This window comes from Argopecten irradians, chromosome 5, assembly GCF_041381155.1.
Source record: "Argopecten irradians isolate NY chromosome 5, Ai_NY, whole genome shotgun sequence".
NCBI lineage: Eukaryota > Metazoa > Mollusca > Bivalvia > Pectinida > Pectinidae > Argopecten > Argopecten irradians.
This window is the reverse complement of record NC_091138.1, coordinates 8,916,931-8,936,330: the sequence shown is the minus strand read 5'-3', so window position 1 is coordinate 8,936,330 and position 19,400 is coordinate 8,916,931. Positions and strand designations below refer to the sequence as shown.

At 34.4% G+C, this 19,400-nt stretch overlaps 1 protein-coding gene across 3 annotated transcripts in view; it reads left to right on the top strand.

Annotated features, from left to right (window-relative positions):
• The first annotated feature begins 174 nt into the window (after nucleotides 1-174).
• The window catches only part of LOC138322801 (dual specificity mitogen-activated protein kinase kinase 6-like), a 40,768-nt gene continuing 21,542 nt past the window's right edge, over nucleotides 175-19,400 (top strand). For 2 of the 3 annotated variants that reach the window (XR_011208486.1, XM_069266909.1), the window contains exons 1-2: nucleotides 12,659-12,977; nucleotides 17,185-17,242. Coding sequence is in view for 2 of the 3 variants with exons in the window: in XM_069266909.1 (XP_069123010.1) it covers nucleotides 12,878-12,977; nucleotides 17,185-17,242 (158 nt within the window). In the remaining variant the exon portion in view is untranslated. Of the gene's footprint in view, nucleotides 451-12,658; nucleotides 12,978-17,184; nucleotides 17,243-19,400 lie in introns of those variants that run through there. The other variant, XM_069266910.1, reaches the window with a different exon arrangement.

The following is a 19,400-nucleotide window of genomic DNA, read 5'->3' as shown; positions in this document are numbered from 1 at the left end:
TCAATGGTTATTTTGACAACTTTATTTGAATCGAAGTCAACTGTAATTTACATAGTCGAAAATGGTGTAAAAGAAAACACGAAAAAGTAATGTTTGTTGATGCAAGTGCTAAGGCAACCCGTGACAGCTTAGGAGGGCAAGCCCGTCCGTCGTGTGAGTCATGAGTGACGTCAGTGGGTTTCCCTCTTTAGAACACTGGCGCATCCGTTTGCAGAGAGCTGCCGAGGTCACCAAATATTTGGCAATATTTTAGTGTTTTGAAATTGGGTTTGCACAATCGCATCCATTAGTTGATTTCTATAGACATTCAACCACGCATTTGTTGCATTTGGAGCCAAACTGAGGTCTACTGACGGTTTGTGCGGCTAAAAACCGAAACCAGGAAAGAGCTGCGACTCGTGTCTGTTCGAATGACTCGGGACATTGACGTTTAGCCGTTTAGGATGCCAGGTAAGAGAGGCAGTGTGTGCTTGCACACTCGAGTTACGCTATTCTGCATGAATCGTTTAGCATAAATGACTTTGCATAACAAAAATTTGCACAAATCACTGTTTTATTTTTGCAAGAAATACCAGACTGGCTACAAGACCAATGAGGATCACCATTTTTTTAGGTCAAGTCTAATGACCCCTAGCGTGTGCGCACACCCTGACGTTACGCGCACTGTCTTTTGTAAATAAGGGAACCTTATCTTTTGATTATAATTAGAAATTTTTGTGTATTCAACTACAGGAGCACTTACACGTACGCCTTCTGTCTTCGCCAAGCCCAACAATGACAAGTTTTAATTTCCTACACTTCATGTAAAAATCCCCATAAGCAAAATCATAAATTTTATACAACTTCCTATTATCTGAAACCCAGATTATATTGCAAAACTGCAATAAATATTGTAAAAGTGTCATTCCAAATATGGACTATTATTAATTTATTGTTTATACTGTATCGAACTAAATCTAAATGATTCATTATATTCAGCTAATACAGGTGAATTAAAACAGACTGCTTTAATTTATACTTTTATTAAAAGTACATTTAAAAAAATTAACATCACGGGTGTGTAAAATTTCAATACTGTAATAAATCAAAGTAGTCATGCTAAAATAATTTTTAATATCTCATATTTGGCTAAATGCTGAATATTGATTGTGTAACAGAGTACATGATTTCATGATAAAATTAATCACTGCCTCTGTCAGGATTCGATCTTGGGACCTCTGGGTTACTAGTGTGCGGTGAGGCTCAACCGATTGAGCTACAGAAAAATTCTCTCGAACCGAGCGGTATATTGGCTTAATTGCGGCTAGTATTCACCAGGGTTATAATTGTATCAATTGACTTTTTTTTTTATTGAATTTGGTCATTATAAATCTGTCTATATTATAGATATATTTGCTCTCATTATACTCATAGATAGTTGTTCTCAGCAAAGTACATGTAAGTTGTACATGATAGTAAGAAGAAGAAACATTTTATCTATTGCCTGTTACTATTAGAACAACTGGGATACACATATATATACATTCATATATTATATTGAGTTTCTCAACCAGGAATCAAACCCAGGTCACTGGCATGAAAATAAAGGCTCCACCGAACATGACTGAGCCATTTAAAAAGAAGCAGCATGCATACTACATCATGATCAGCTGAGTGGCAAAGACCATATTTTTGATAACACTGACCTCATGATCAGGGCTGTATTTAGACTATATTTATACTACGTACTATACAAATTTCTTAACTTTGACATAAGATTCTCAGAACACTTTAATTTCTATGGCTCATTTTCTATGGGCGCGAATATAATGTAGAAGAACGGGGAAAATACATAATACCTTATCAACTGAGTTTAATTACATAAGAGGCATATGCGTTGATCATCATATGTGTGACAAAGACTGTATTTAACACTTACCGGTTTATGTACAAACCACTTCAACCAACTCCTTTTTTCACTGATGATACCATAATTTGTTTCCATTTTCTTATTATTGCCTGTATTGCAAGAGATACCGGTATGTTTTATTTAAAGGGATGTGAACCTTAAATAATTTGTTCTGTATGCTTAGATATGGTTTTCAGATGTTTATTGAATATTTTATTACAATGATTGGTTATCTAAAACGACGGGAAAACGTGGGGAATACCTACCTCAAAAATGAAAAAAAAATAGACCGTCATATTCTATTTTTGGAACACAAAACGAAAGCTGGCAGAAAGCGAGGTTATAATGAACAACAAACTTGCTGACATTTCAAGGAAATGTTAGTTTTCCACATCTTAAGATTATTTCCTAATTTACGATGGTCGACAAATGAAGTTTAAGCCATATTTGTTATAAAACAATTTGTATTTAGTGTAAGAATGATAAGTCAAAAGTCAAACGAGACTTTTCATTCGACAGGGCACCGCGAAGGGAGGTTCCTGACTTATTGCACATATGTACATCACGCAAGTATAAAGTGGGGAGTTACTCCCGTCTCATGCATTTTAGTGATCCATTTATATTTACCTACTTTCCCAATCGTGCACGTTACTGACTCTTGACGTACACTGTTTTCTATCGGAATTCGTTTGTGTTCGCTTCACCCACGTTTTTGACCCACCATTTTGTTTACATATGCAGTGCATTGTGGGAGGTCACTAAAGTTCAACACTACTATATACTATCGTTACAAAATTCGACCGGGGCGGTTCAAAATACAGAAAGATGGAATTTCCATTATGATTATTGTATTTGACACATTTGTACAATAATTTATATATATTACTTAGTAAGGTATCTGACACGTCTTAAATATGTATTTTACTCAAATTTACATGATTTATTTAGGTTCATGTCCCTTTAAAAAAAAAAAACTCACAATGTTAAGTTTAAATAAAAAACAACAACAAAAACACCAGGTTAATGAGCTGAAAACCATGTAAGGTACTTGCCAGACACTGATGTATTGGTATTTTCACGGGTCAACGTGAACTTTTTTTATGCACTTTTCTCTTTGGACAGTGGAAAGGTTAATTCACTTGTCCAAATGAAATAATCACTTGTCCGACACAAATTATTTTGAGACAGTGCTATGTATATGTATGTCTACTTTATAAGTACATATGTTAACGAATCATCCTACAATAACAAATGTACAAGTGGATTTGAATATTTTAGAATTAATAAATATTATTTTATATGAGGCCACACCAAATAAATCAGTTGTTCTTCTTCAAGAACTGAAGAAAAAATTGTATCATTGTATTCTCACTTTATTTATGTGACATTGTCAGAAATGTCTGTTGTCCACTCCTTGAAAACAAATAGTATATAATTACTTTATCCAATTACCACCGATAGAAATATTTAAAAAAAAAAAATTAATAATAATAATTGCATCCTGAAAAAATTCTGTGGCACTAATTGTTCTATATGGAATGAAGTACTGATTGCACATGCACCAAAAGCAAAATGAATTATTTTGTATAATTTTTTGTGTTAATTTGATATATATATGCATGATTTAACACAACTTTTTGTTCAAATGATGCGTATCGTTTATGCTCTGCCGAGCAGAGCACCATTAAGTCAACATTCAGTTGGAGAAAATTCAAAATTAGGTATCACATAAAATTAAAGTTACCTGTGTCTGAAATTTTGAAAAAAATTCAAACATGATAATCCCTTTGAATATTAGAAATTTTACAAAGTTTTGAATGTTATTAAACTTTAGCTTCATGAATTCATGGTATATACAATACATGTACAGTGTTTTTCCTGAGTATTTTCGGAAATTGCTACCTGATGAAAATTGGGAATTTTTGAGCGATTAAGTAGGAAAATGGGAAAAATTTTAATTGTGTTATGGAAATTTTTGAAAAGGTATTCAGTAGAAATAAACAATTTATGCATCCTTAAAAACCAGTCTAAGAATGTACATACAAAATATGACTTGGAATTTTCTTTTTTTTTGTGTGTGTTTTTTGTAACAAAAAATGTGCATCGGAGTCACAAATTTGGGAAATTTCAAGTTACCCGTGTCTTTTGAAATTTTGAAAAAAATTCAAACATGATAATCCCTTTGAATATTAGAAATTTTACAAAGTTTTGAATGTTATTAAACTTAAGCTTCATGAATTCATGGTATATACAATACATGTACAGTGTTTTTCCCGAGTATTTTCGGAAATTGCCACCTGGTAAAAATTGTGAATTTTTGAGCGATAAAGTAGGAAAATGGGAAAAATTTTAATTATGTTAAGGAAATTTTTGAAAAGGTATTCAGTAGAAATAAACAATTTATGCATCTTTAAAAACCAGTCTAAGAATGTACATACAAAATATGACTTGGAATTTTCGTTTTTTGGTGTTTTTAGTGTGTGTGTTTTTTTGTAACAAAAAATGTGCGTCGGAGTCACTGATTTGGGAAATTTCAAGTTACCCGTGTCTTTTGAAATTTTGAAAAAAATTCAAACATGATAATCCCTTTAAATATTAGAAATTTTACAAAGTTTTGATTGTTATTAAACTTTAGCTTCATGAATTCATGGTATATACAATACATGTACAGTGTTTTTCCTGAGTATTTTCGGAAATTGCCACCTGGTAAAAATTGGGAATTTTTGAGCGATAAAGTAGGAAAATGGGAAAAAATTTAATTGTGTTTATGGAAATTTTTGAAAAGGTATTCAGTAGAAATAAACAATTTATGCATCCTTAAAAACCAGTCTAAGAATGTACAGTGGAACCTCCCGAAACCGATCATGGTCGGGGCATATAATTTCGGCCGGTTTAGAGAGGGTTCGGTTTGGAGAAGTGAACCGAATACCGATCATCACGATCCGGATTTAATCGATCGGAAGTCGTTTTTTACATTAGTGCACCGCATGTATGCCTAGTGTTCGTTAAAACCGACCGATATTGATTGTTAATGTGAATGTTATCACAAAAGAGAGAATCATACGTTTAAAAGGAATGGATTACAGCAAACTTGACTTTGTTACCGCTTATAAACGTAGTTTAGTTAGTTAGTTGCGTGAATGTTCTTGGGGATGTTCTCGTCTGCAACCTACATACGACCGATCGCTTCCGGTTACGTCAAGAATCAAATTATATGGTCTAATTACACGATGATCAGTCGATGCCGGTCATTATATGACATAGTCATTTTCTAAAACAATACAAGGCTTCGGCTTCTTCATACAGATAATTTACGTTATCCGACAACTACATATGTAAATAAAAAAACCGTGTGATTTGAATACGAAACTTTCTCTTTGTTACTAGCTCTGCTTGTTTTCCTAGTAAACAAACCGTGTGCACATGGTAGACCTTCGTTAGATATCTAAACAATAGGCATGATTAACTAATTACACCACCATCTCGGGTATAATTGCCGTGTACCTATAGCCTTCACATCTGTATACATGCCCAAGGACATGGCAGCAACAACTATGGTACAGGTACGTGTGTATTTCACGGTCGGTTGATCAGACCTCAATGCAATCTATCGGTGTCGCTCAGGTAAGGCCGGTTTTCAGAAGTGTATTTTAGTTATATTTGACTATTCCGATCTCAAAATCGGTCCGGTATTCGGAATTGGGAGGGATCGGTTTTGGGAAGTTTTATATACTATTAATAAAGAGGAATTCATTCCGTACATGACATCCATGTTCGGTTTCTAGAGGTGATCGGTTTTGAGAAGGTTCGGTTTTGGGAGGTTCCACTGTACTTACAAAATATGACTTGCATTTTTTTTTTTTTTTTTTTTTTTTTTTTTTCGTAACAAAAAATGTGCGTCAAAGAGTCACTGATTTGGGAAATTTAAACATAGATTTGGGGAAAAATAACAAGAATTACAATTGGGAATTGGGAAGAAATTCGGCCCTTACTATATAGGCAGGAAAAACACTGATGTAATAATGATATGCCTATATCCATGGCCAGTACAAAAGTAAGTTACTTTACACTATGACCACCTTTAAGAATTTTGAACTTCTAATTTTAATTCAAGATAAAAATATGAAAAATAATGAATTGCGTCCCGAAAAAAATCCATGGCACAATGCCCTGTATGCAATGAAGTACTAATTATGCATACACAAAAAGCAAATTTGAAATAAATGATATTATTTGTTGTGTTAACTCTTTCCGTACTGTTGTCGACTATAGTCAACAGGATTTTACCCTCCCTTTTCCCAGTTGTCGACTATATTCGACATTTGATATTGACATTCTTTCTTCACAATTAATTTCTTATTATATCAGACATTGTGAAATTCGCTGGTCCTGCGGACAAGTCCGGCAAAATTTGACTCAGACCGCCTATTTTAAAATACGGTCCGGACTGACCATCCGTCCGGCAATTATTGCATACCGGAAGTCAGTAGAAATGACGTCTCTGATGTATTATGCAGGTGCTGAACCTGGCAAAATTGTAAACTGCATAAGATAATCAAGAAAACAGCTGCCTGGATACTAATAGCAGGAAGTTATGTATACTAAAAAATTCACATTAATGTTCGGTACGACAAAATCTTGTTCGGTCCGGCTTACTCACAGTCTTTGCCAGTCCGAATGTCCGGCCATTTTTTTCAACTTTCGCGATGTCTGTTATATTCAAATTTTCAGTACAGTGATATATGAAGTAAAATTTTAAGTAAAATGAACTTTCTGGATGCTAAATAAATATTGATTTTGACAATGTATATATCTTTTTAATGACAGTGGAACAAGATAAATCAAACATATGAACAAATTGGCGGTTTATTGACCTTCGTTCAAGATTGCAATATTATGATAATATCTAGACGCAGGCTTCAAACAATTCATAAGAATATTACTAACATGTTCATATTAAATTAATTAGTACATAACAACTGGACATTTTGTCCGCCATTTTCACAAGAACTTACGGGAGCGAGACTAATAACTTCTTCCAGAACGGAATCCGGAAACAATACTAAGTACAGAAAGAGTTAATTAGACATATATTTACACAATTAAATACCAATTTTTGTTCAAATGATAACTTATCGTTTATGTTCTGTTGGTGGTGGAGCTATGAAATTTATTATGAATTTCCCCCATGATTACTTCAAAATATTTGTCTTTGATTTACTGGTTTGATGTATAATGTAGAACAGAAGTATATCATGTATACATGGTCCTATTTCTGGTCATGTTGGCCTAGTTCCCACCTTAGGTCTAACTGTCCCATTAACCTAGATTTACCCAGACTTATACTGCAGACAGAATACACAAGTCTGTGCATGCCTACATACCAACTGATCCCGGGCTTGCACAATTAACGTAACAATTTAATAAAAGCTTTATAAACTCTGGTAGCTTTACCATGTCTATATGGAATTAAACTCATCATTTAGACAAGCATGTTACATATGTAGCATTCATATTACCCATACCTGTATTTCTTTTATTTGTCTGTCTTCATCATAAATTTAATATAATTTGCTATTTTTGAATTGCACAGAAAAGATAATTTGATAAATACGATAAAAAACTCCCTCATAGAAGAAAGAGAAAATGATTAGGTCGTATAGAAATCCACTCAATATCTTCGAACGGAAACTTGTTTGATTAAGACAATTTACACAGAGATGTTTTATACATCAATACCACTGTCAGACTACTAGTGAGTGATTGAGCTTATATATAGTCCTGGTGAAGATTGTATCTTGTAAGGCATGTGCTAAGTCTGCATGCATGCTAGCTATAGCTCTTACTGATCAGAATTCAGTCGTGTGTGACCTTGATCCTACCAAGTACAGAAACTTTTTAATTTCTGACATACAGGAATGTGTCTGACACACAAAGGGTTTTATAGCTGTAATACAAATAGATCACTATTCACCTTAAACACACTTTATTTCATTTTGGTCCTGTTACATTCTGTCCTGTCTGGTTATGTTTTGTAACTCCTTTTAGTTTGATCTCTTTCAAATAATATCAATTTGTCATTAAAGTCATAATCATTCCTGGGTAGATTGATGTATGGAGACTGAAGTATATGGTGTATGGAGACTCAAGTATATATAACACATATGGAGACTGAAGTATATGATGTATGGGAACTCAAGTATAACAGTTTCACGTAAGGAGACTGGAGTATATGGTGTTGGTGACTCAAGTATAACAGTTACACATATGGAGACTGAAGGATATGGTGTATGGAGACTGGAGTGTATGATGTATGGAGATTAGAGACTGAAGTATATATATGGTGTATGGAGACTGGAGTATATGATGTATGGAGATTGGAGACTGAAGTATATATATGGTGTATGGAGACTCAAGTATAACACGTATGGAGACTCAAGTATATGGTGTTGGTGACTCAAGTATAACAGTTACACATATGGAGACTGAAGGATTGGTGTATGGAGACTGGAGTGTATGATGTATGGAGATTAGAGACTGAAGTATATATATGGTGTATGGAGACTGGAGTATATGATGTATGGAGACTGAAGTATATATATGGTGTATGGAGACTGGAGTATATGATGTATGGAGATTAGAGACTGAAGTATATATATGGTGTATGGAGACTGGAGTATATGATGTATGGAGATTGGAGACTGAAGTAAAAATATGGTGTATGGAGACTGGAGTATATGATGTATGGAGATTGGAGACTGAAGTATATATATGGTGTATGGAGACTGGAGTATATGATGTATGGAGATTAGAGACTGAAGTATATATATGGTGTATGGAGACTGGAGTATATGATGTATGGAGATTAGAGACTGAAGTATATATATGGTGTATGGAGACTGGAGTATATGATGTATGGAGACTGAAGTATATATATGGTGTATGGAGACTGGAGTATATGATGTATGGAGATTAGAGACTGAAGTATATATATGGTGTATGGAGACTGGAGTATATGATGTATGGAGATTGGAGACTGAAGTAAAAATATGGTGTATGGAGACTGGAGTATATGATGTATGGAGATTGGAGACTGAAGTATATATATGGTGTATGGAGACTGGAGTATATGATGTATGGAGATTAGAGACTGAAGTATATATATGGTGTATGGAGACTGGAGTATATGATGTATGGAGATTAGAGACTGAAGTATATATATGGTGTATGGAGACTAGAGTATATGATGTATGGAGATTAGAGACTGAAGTATATATATGGTGTATGGAGACTGGAGTATATGATGTATGGAGATTGGAGACTGAAGTATATATATGGTGTATGGAGACTGGAGTATATGATGTATGGAGATTAGAGACTGAAGTATATATATGGTGTATGGAGACTGGAGTATATGATGTATGGAGATTGGAGACTGAAGTAAAAATATGGTGTATGGAGACTGGAGTATATGATGTATGGAGATTAGAGACTGAAGTATATATATGGTGTATGGAGACTGGAGTGTATGATGTATGGAGACTGAAGTATATATATGGTGTATGGAGACTGGAGTATATGGAGTATATGATGTATGGAGACTAAAGTATATGGTGTATGGAGACTGAAGTATATGGTGTATGGAGACTGAAGTATAACACGTATAGAGACTAAAGTATGTGGTGTATGGAGACTGAAGTATAACATGTATGGAGACTCAATTATATGGTGTATGGAGACTAAAGTATATGGTGTATGGAGACTGAAGTATATGGTGTATGGAGACTGAAGTATAACACGTATGGAGACTGAAGTATATGGTGTATGGAGACTGAAGTATAACATGTATGGAGACTAAAGTATATGGTGTATGGAGACTGAAGTATATGGTGTATGGAGACTGAAGTATAACACGTATAGAGACTGAAGTATGTGGTGTATGGAGACTAAAGTATATGGTGTATGGAGACTGAAGTATAACACGTATGGAGACTAAAGTATATGGTGTATGGAGACTGAAGTATAACATGTATGGAGACTAAAGTATATGGTGTATGGAGACTGAAGTATAACATGTATGGAGACTAAAGTATATGGTGTATGGAGACTCAATTATATGGTGTATGGAGACTAAAGTATATGGTGTATGGAGACTGAAGTATAACATGTATGGAGACTGAAGTATATGGTGTATGGAGACTGAAGTATAACACGTATGGAGACTAAAGTATATGGTGTATGGAGACTGAAGTATAACATGTATGGAGACTAAAGTATATGGTGTAAGGAGACTCAATTATATGGTGTATGGAGACTAAAGTATATGGTGTATGGAGACTAAAGTATATGGTGTATTGAGACTGAAATATAACATGTATGGAGACTGAAGTATATGGTGTATGGAGACTAAAGTATAACATGTATGGAGACTTAAGTATATGGTGTATGGAGACTGAAGTATAACACGTATGGAGACTAAAGTATATGGTGTATGGAGACTGAAGTATAACATGTACGGAGACTTAAGTATATGGTGTATGGAGACTGAAGTATATGATGTATGGAGACTGAAGTATATGATGTATGGAGACTGACGTATAAGGTGTATGGAGACTGAAGTATCCAGTGTATCAAGACTGAAGTATATCATGTATGGATACTGAAGTATATGGTGTATGGAGACTGAAGTATATTGTATATGGAGACTGAAATACGTGTTGTATGGAGACTGGAGTATATGTTGTATGGAGACTGGAGTATATGGTGTATACATGGGGCTTGAAGTATATAGTGCATAGAGATTGAAGTATATGATATATGGAGACTGAAGTATATTGTGCATGGATGCTGAAGTATATAGAGTGCATGGAGATTGAAGTATATGATGTATGAAGACTTAAGGGTATGGTTGTTTCTTTTGAAATACATAATTTAAAGTGCAGTTACATGGAAACATGCTGCTGTTCACTTCTACTGGTAACTTTATATAAATGCATCATGCACTGATATTGGCTGAATTCTTAGTTGTATGCACCATCTGGCTATAATACGTGGACAAAACTGAAAAAATAATCAGAAAAGTGGCCTCTACAAAATACAAAATATTGCTAAAAGTAACCAAAACCAATTTACTTATTGGTTGTTAAAATTGCAGGAATGTATTGGAAGTATTCTACTGTTTAGGAATGAACCTTACAATACACTTTATGCTAAAAGCCCACAGCTTTAGTTTTACACATCTGTAATAATAGGATCATGTACCTGATGCTATGTATAGGTTGTTATGCTATAAATAGCCTGTTGATCTCTGTTGACCTGTATATCACCACTCCCTAGCTTTAGTACTGGATTCTATGTATTGCATTGACCTCATATTATCCATATCTCCATATAAAGAGTCAAATAAAGTAAAACTCAGCTGGCTATAAATAATGAAATAGAAATCCCATACATATTGCATTAAATATCCTTGTTTCATTACCCATTTAGTATGAATCGCTTTATACGAAAACCCACATAATACGTAACAATATTCAAGTTCTCTTGGCACATTTTGTGTTGCTTTAAACTCACATAATGCAAAGTGATAAAACAAGGTAAGTTTTGATAATTGGTCACTGATGTGTTGATCCACACAAGGGTTTCATTTTCTGTGTTTGCTGTACAACTGACGAAATCAGCATTATATGAAAGAATTTCAAGGGTCCCCAGGAATTAGTAATAACCAGGTTGGACTGTAATATTTAATAAGCTCATTGTATGCTATTCACATGCAATGAGCTTATTTTAGGCTATTCACATTCAATGAGCTCATTGCATGCTATTCACATTCAATGGGCTCGTTGTATGCTATTCACATTCAATGAGCTCATTGTATGCTATTCACATTCAATGGGCTTATTTTAGGCTATTCACATTCAATGAGCTCATTGTATGCTATTCACATTCAATAAGATCATTGTATGCATTCAATGGGCTTATTTTAGACTATTCGCATGCAATGAGTTCATTGTATGCTATTCACATTCATTGGGCTTATTTTAGACTATTCGCATGCAATGAGTTCACTGTATGCTATTCACATTCAATGGGCTTATTTTAGACTATTCGCATGCAATGAGTTCATTGTAAGCAATTCACATTCAATGAGCTTGTTTTAGGCTATACACATTCACAGAGATCATTTACGCGAAGCACATTCCATTAGCTCAATGTAAGCTATTCACATTCAATGAGCTCATTGTATGCTACTGAGTATATATACGTAAGATGCATTTGATCAGAAACATATCTTAGAGTATATATATATATATATATTTCTTGTTTGATATCCTTTAATTTAGACATTCAATTGTCATGTTAAATTAAAAAGAGTTATTAATCACCACAAACTGTACTGTATTCTAGTATTGGTATTTTCAGAATGTTTATATTGATATCTTTTAGACATTTGTGAAGAAAGAAATTCTTTTTTTCAAGCCACAATAAGACAACAATCTACTATAGCAATAGAGAATTATGTACTGGAAAAACTTAATCTGGGACCAGTTGTGAGGGCAGGTTTGATTGTATATTAAATAATTATAATAAGCTTTATCTATAGCTCTAAGGTAGTAATGAGAAGAATGATAGACAGTCACATGGCTAGCTGGGGAATCCCAAGGACACACAAACCCAGACTGCTGTCAGCCAATCAGACCACAGAAGCCTGTTGAGTCACGCCATTCTGTGAATGGGATTTCATGGCCTGTGTATTATACATATTTGCTTTCAGCCAATGAGAGTGGATGATTCATCCGGATGTGATTGTGTAGTAGCGCAGGCCAGCGGACAAGCATGTGTATGATGTAGTAAACAGAATTCCACACAACTTTACTGCTTAGTACATCTCGTGACCCTAGTGTTTTGGGATTTATTGTATTAAGGAACATTTTATGCTACAATTCTTTTACCAAGTGGAACTTTTCCTGTGTTCTCAATGAAACCACCATGATGCCAGATCATTTATACGATCATTTGAAAGTGGGGCACGATAACTTAAAAAACAGGTCACACAGCCCAACACCCGGCTCTCATATGGAAACTAAGCGTGAGTGATCATTGTTACAAGAGAACAATCACACCTGGCTGGTAGCCACTGGTACAGGAAATGGCTACTCTAATTCTGTTTGTTTTATAAGTCTGTGGTGGGATTTAAATGATATGGGTGTATATATGTGTCAACTGTACTTGGGTGGTACAATATAGTCATCCTTTGGACCCAGTTGTTCTATGTGTACGCCTTATCATGTGTCACAGCTATTTATAAACATTTTTTGTGTGTTTTGAACAACCAGGCGTGATTCAAGTACAGTAATCGTCTTTTGCAATGAGTGTCTTGTGAAATGATTATTTGACAGATTACGTAATAATTGAAATTTTGACATAGATTATTTGATCATGTTAATTGAAATTTTGACATAGATTATTTGATCATGTTCATAATTTGTTTTCCATAATTTCATAATTATATCATTAAGGTAATAAATGTATGTTCAGGATATATTCATGGCATCTAAGTCATAAAAAAGATGAAGAAAATATTCTCAGTTGCAGTTAAAAATCGAAGGGTGCAATGTTATGTTGGGCAAAGTTCACAGGTTATGGTGTATTCGTTGTAATAGCCCTTTATGTACATACACACCTGTCATCTAATATTGAAAATGAAATTGTAGTAGCATTTTGCCTCAATCAGAAGTTGTTTAAAGTTTAAGCAGAATATAAATTTGATACACTGTACACAAAAGTTTCTGGTGGTCTGTGTCTTTAAGTCTACACCACTTGCATAGATCTAAAAATAACTTTCTGAACTCGCTTTAAATCGTGACATCTTTTGTACTGTGAAAACCATAAAATTCTGCTGACTCACTGACAACTTTTAAAGTTTTATATGTTTTATATATGGGTTCTCTTAGCATTAAACCAGACATATGCTGTATGGTATTTGATGCAGATTTAAACTTTCCATGCTCTGTAAAAATAACTTCAGTCTGTTCTAAGAAATTATGAAGGAACATGATTTGGTATTAATCCTATAAGTTGTTAGACAGAAATCACTAATGAAACAATAACATACCATGCATATTCAACGTAATTAGTGCTCCTCCCTACTTCTAGAGAATGATCGTTACATAACCACGCCCCCTTTCCCCCTGACCCCCCAGCCAGTTCCCATCTGATACTTCAGTATTTTATCACATATTACTTGTTACAGACATTTTTGTTCCCTTAAAGTAAGTGCCCTTTTTATCGCAATTATTTCAGCGTCCTGGATGCTAATTACGGCGTATATGTTGATACCAAATAACGCTACATGAATATAGTATGATTAACCATTTGATTTGCATCCACAAGTGATTTTTTGTCTCTTATATTATAACTAAAACACCTCACTGTAAACTAGATAATCTGTAAGTCTTTGACAGTACATTAGTACATGTTGTTAGCAGACTGTAATGTAGTGTGTGTGTGTATCTAGTTTATTGACCTCATGGAATACAACGACTTATATATAGATTCTACATGATGGTGTAGCCTACATTTCAGAATTGCATTAATAACCACAAGTCTTTCTGCTGGCATTCCTGTCATGCTTGAAACATTGGTAGGGCCAGGAGAATACAGGGTGTGTACATGGGATACATACCTCACATACCCACCCTGGAAAATCAGTACATTTACTATACCATTTTCTGTGTTATTTGTGGCGGGTCATGTGTCATCAAAATGATACTGCATTTTCTTCATTGAAAAAATGAGTGACTATATATGATGGTTCAAATTCTTCACAAATTGAAGTATGTAGAGATTCATATTATATCAAACTTTTTTACTTTAATTAAAATGTGCAACATTGTCCTGGAAACTTATCAGAAATGATTAAGTATATATACAGTCAAACCTCGATGTATCGAAGTTCAAGGGACCGTCAAAAAAACTTCGAAACATCGAGACTTCGAATTATTCGTGGTTGAAATTAGACCGATGTTTTTTTTTACCATGACCAACTGTGGTAGTTGTGTACATGTCGTCTCCGTTCCGTAAACTTTATAATCATTGTACCACAAGCAAAACAAAATAAAAACGAAGTATGCAATTAATCACATGTATTGCTATCGTTAGCAATACATACGTATATTATAAACAAGACTTACGTGTACTAGGCCTAACCCATGTACAAGTGTTCGTTTGGTGACTATTTAAGCGATGGTTAATATTACGGAATGAATATAAAAACGAAAACACGTTGTAAAAACAAAACTAAAAAGAAGTAACCGAAAGCGCTACAACACCTACAAAATACTTCGATTTAGAATGATCAATTTGCTCCATTATTTATGCCAAAGTCATAATCGCTATTGTCCGGCAAAGGGCCGTCGCGAGACAGCTAGGTGTGACAGCATGACGCGGGGTATCGGCGAACACCTGATCTGTACGGGTAAATTTTTATTCGAATCATCGAGTGTCAGTTACCTTTGATTCTATAACAAATGGTCCATGAAAAAAGTTTGATACATCGAGAACTTTGATTCATAAAACTTTGATTCATACATGGGTTAGTTAGTAATGTTATATAGTGAAGAAATTCGGGACCAGACAAAAAGTTTGATACAGCGAGAAATTTAATTCATCGAAGTTCGAATCATTGAGGTTTGACTGTATCACCTTGTTTATTATAAGGAAGTAAAATATATGAACTTAGGTATCGTTAGTATGCATCTCAATGAAAGTATGCATCTCAATGAACTTCTATGTGTATTTTAACATAAACATACTTTGGTAATTAAAGGAAATGTTATTATGGCTAAAATGAAGAATATCAAAGTTATTGGTGTAATATATATACTGGAGACAAGTACTCATACACATGTAAGTTTATTACATGATCTAGTGATCTGTTGGCCACTCTGCATCATAAATCATCATTCAAATGGAGCGACCCAATAGTGTAAGGTTCTAATTTTAGCACAGGTTAGGGATAGGGTTCACCTGGTCCAAAGGTCAATAATGTTTTGTCAGCTTAGTATTTATTTTGTCATTTCATTGATAATCATAACAAGCACAATTAGTTTATCTATATATGCAACTTAAAGGCCCACTACCTTTCCGAAACGGCTTATAATTATTAAAATGGGAATGTAAAACGAGACCGATAATTTTGAAGAGTCACAAAAATTATTAACTTACCGTTAATACTACACGTATCATCACCTTCTGAACAATTTTATTAAAATAAATAAAATGTTAATTTTCATAACGCGGGTCGTTTTATGTTTCCCGCCGTCGTCCTAAATACTGCGCGGTAGTTGACTATCGCTGCGCCAGACGGCAAAATAGCGAAATGGCTCTCCTCTGTTTTCATATATTACGGGAGAAACCATGCATATTTTTGGTGTTGTTACCTCATCTTATGCCATCGATATATATTTTCTGATGTTATAAATGTTTTAACGAAACCTTTATGTTTTAATGCGGAAAGGTAGTGGGCCTTTAAAAGTGTTTGATTATGTAGATGTCAGGGCAAACATGTAACTCTATCTGTATTTATATCTTATCATTGTGGAAAAACAAAATCTCAACATTCCTAGAAAAGACAATTCATTATAATCTGGTAATGTATATGTTTGTACAAAAAAGAGTTATTGATAGAAGCATGAATTTAGCCTCAAGCATAAACAGTTTTCCTAGAAATGTTGTAATTACAAATGCGTGCATGTTTCATTTCATTACATGATGGAAAAATACCTTAATCTATTGTAAGGTACCAGTTTCTATACTTCCACTTACATCTTGGTAGTGGGACAGCTAGGTTTGTTAGCTCTTTTTTTGACACTCTCCTGTGTATAGTGGGACAGGGCCGATCATCTTATATATCCTGAGCTAGTGTTTGGAGGTTCAAGCTCTGGTCTGGACGTTACATCTTTCCCTCTTTTGTTACATATTTAAAGCTGAGTTCTTATACTTAGTATCAGTGGTATTAGCTGAAGGCATAAATACCTACGATGATGATGATATATATAGTAATTACAGACATAATTGATATATATAGTAATTAGACATAATTACATACAATGATGGTAATATATAGCAATATTACAGGCATAGTTGATATATATGGTATTATAAACCATTGTAAATATGCAAAAATAAGCATGAAAATGCGGAAATTTAGTCAATTTTGGTCATATAATTAGTATAAACCAAAGAGCACATCCATCATTACATATGAATAATTTTAAGTATTTTACATTTTACAGGTAAAAAACGCCCTCCAGGTTTTGTGGTGTCTAAAACACCGGAACCTCCAAATCCAACGTAAGTATTTTGGAAATTTAACAAATAGTTTTCTATTGTTTACATTAACTACTTCCTGGAAAGTGCTGTATACATATCATCTCCAATTAATCCAATATGTAAAAAGCAATAATGGATTAGTGATAGGGAGATAGCTGTAGTACATATATTTACATTTTCACTGCAGTGGGGCTAAGTAACTTAAAAAACAAGTTATCAATAGAACTTATACAAATCACTTTCAATAAACTTTAATCTAATCATAAACACAGGAGAAATCTTGGAGAGGGAAGAAACCAGAATACAATGAGAAAACTTCTGTCAGGGATCCGAACCCTAGCCAGCTAGGCGGTGGAAAGGAAATTGCTTTATCGCCACACCACCTATATGAGGTGCTAGGTCTAGGGAATTAACTTAAGATCACATATGGAAAGACAACCCTGTTATTTCCTTACATAGGCTTGTAACCAGACAGGGGCTGTTTACCAGACAGGAGTCTATAAAGATTGAGATACATATTGACTTACTGTATACTATTGTACAGTTAAGTAAATTGCTTATACCTAGGTATGGGGTATTTATAGAATTAAATATCTTACAGTCCTTACTAAAGGTCGTTGTCTGATACATACCACCAATTGAACATGTGTGTGAAAACATTATCGTGCACTATAAACACATGTTCTATATAAGTAGATCAGGCAATGACCTGTTGGTTTTGGCATTGTGCTACTATAAACATTTCTATATTTGGTATCTAGTTTATTTGGAACATCAGGAGCAGTCTCCTCACATTTATTATTACAGGTACAATTACATCCTAGGGGACCCCTGAGTGTATTGGTGAAACAATTGTTTATAATGATAATAATTGTTTCCCCAACTACAATACACTGGTGTCGGTTAAGTACAGAAATATCATGACACGCAGACATGAGCTCTTCACACATTGTACTGTACTTCACATGTAGACTGTTTACAGCTCGGTTCTATAAATGCACATTAAAGATGCTCCACCGCTGACAAATGGTATTTTTTCACTATCAAAAACAGGAGCAAACGATTTAGTATTTTTCTTCAGTTACAAAAGTTAGCAGCTGACAAATGGTATTTTTTCACTATCAAAAACAGGAGCAAACGATTTAGTATTTTTCTTCAGTTACAAAAGTTACTTACTTTACACCATTACCACCATTGAAAAGTTTAAGCTTCTAATTTTACTTCAAGTTAAAAATATGAAAAATAATTAATTGCATCCCGAAAAAATTCCGTGTCACTATATCCTATACGGAATAAAGTACTGATTGCGCATGCACCAAAGGCAAAATAAATTATTTCATATTATTTTTTGTGTTAATTAGACATATATATACACGAGTAAACACCAATTATTGTTCAAATGATGAATAGTAAACACCAATTATTGTTCAAATGATGAATATCATTTATGCTATGACGGCGGTGGAGCATCTTTAAAATAGTGTAGCTGGTATGTGAAATCAGGTTCTGATATACACAACTAGAACCATATACCCCCTACTTAGCTAATGTCAAGCTAAAGGTATATTTAGCTCACCTGGTCCAAAGGACCGAGGTGAGCTTATGGGATACTGTGGCGTCCGGCATCCGTCGTCTGTCGTCTGTCAACAATCACTTCTTCTCCATAACCACTGGTCGGAATTCAACAAAATTTGACTGGTAGCATCCTTATGGGTTACTGACTGAAAATTGTACAATTGATGGGGTTGACCCCTCAGAGGCCTGAGGGGCGGGGCCAAAAGGGGTCAATTTGGTTATTTCCATATAAACGACTTCTCCTCTGAAACTAAGCATGGGATAGCATACATAATGCAATGTTAGCATCCTTATAGGGTAGGGATTCAAAAGTGTATAAATGATGGGGCTGACCCCCCGCAGGCAGAGGGATGGGGTCAATTTGGCTGTTACTATATTAACAACTTCTCTGCAACTAAGCATGGCATAGCACCCATAATGCAATGGTAGCATCCTTATATGGTGGGGATTCAAAATCGTAAAAATGATAGGGGTGACCCCTAGGCGCAGGGCCAAAAAGGTTAATTAGGCAACTATTTTCATATAAATTACTTCCTCTGGAACTATGCATTGGATAACATATTTGTATGGTATCCAAAACATCATTATATAGTTGGGATTCAAA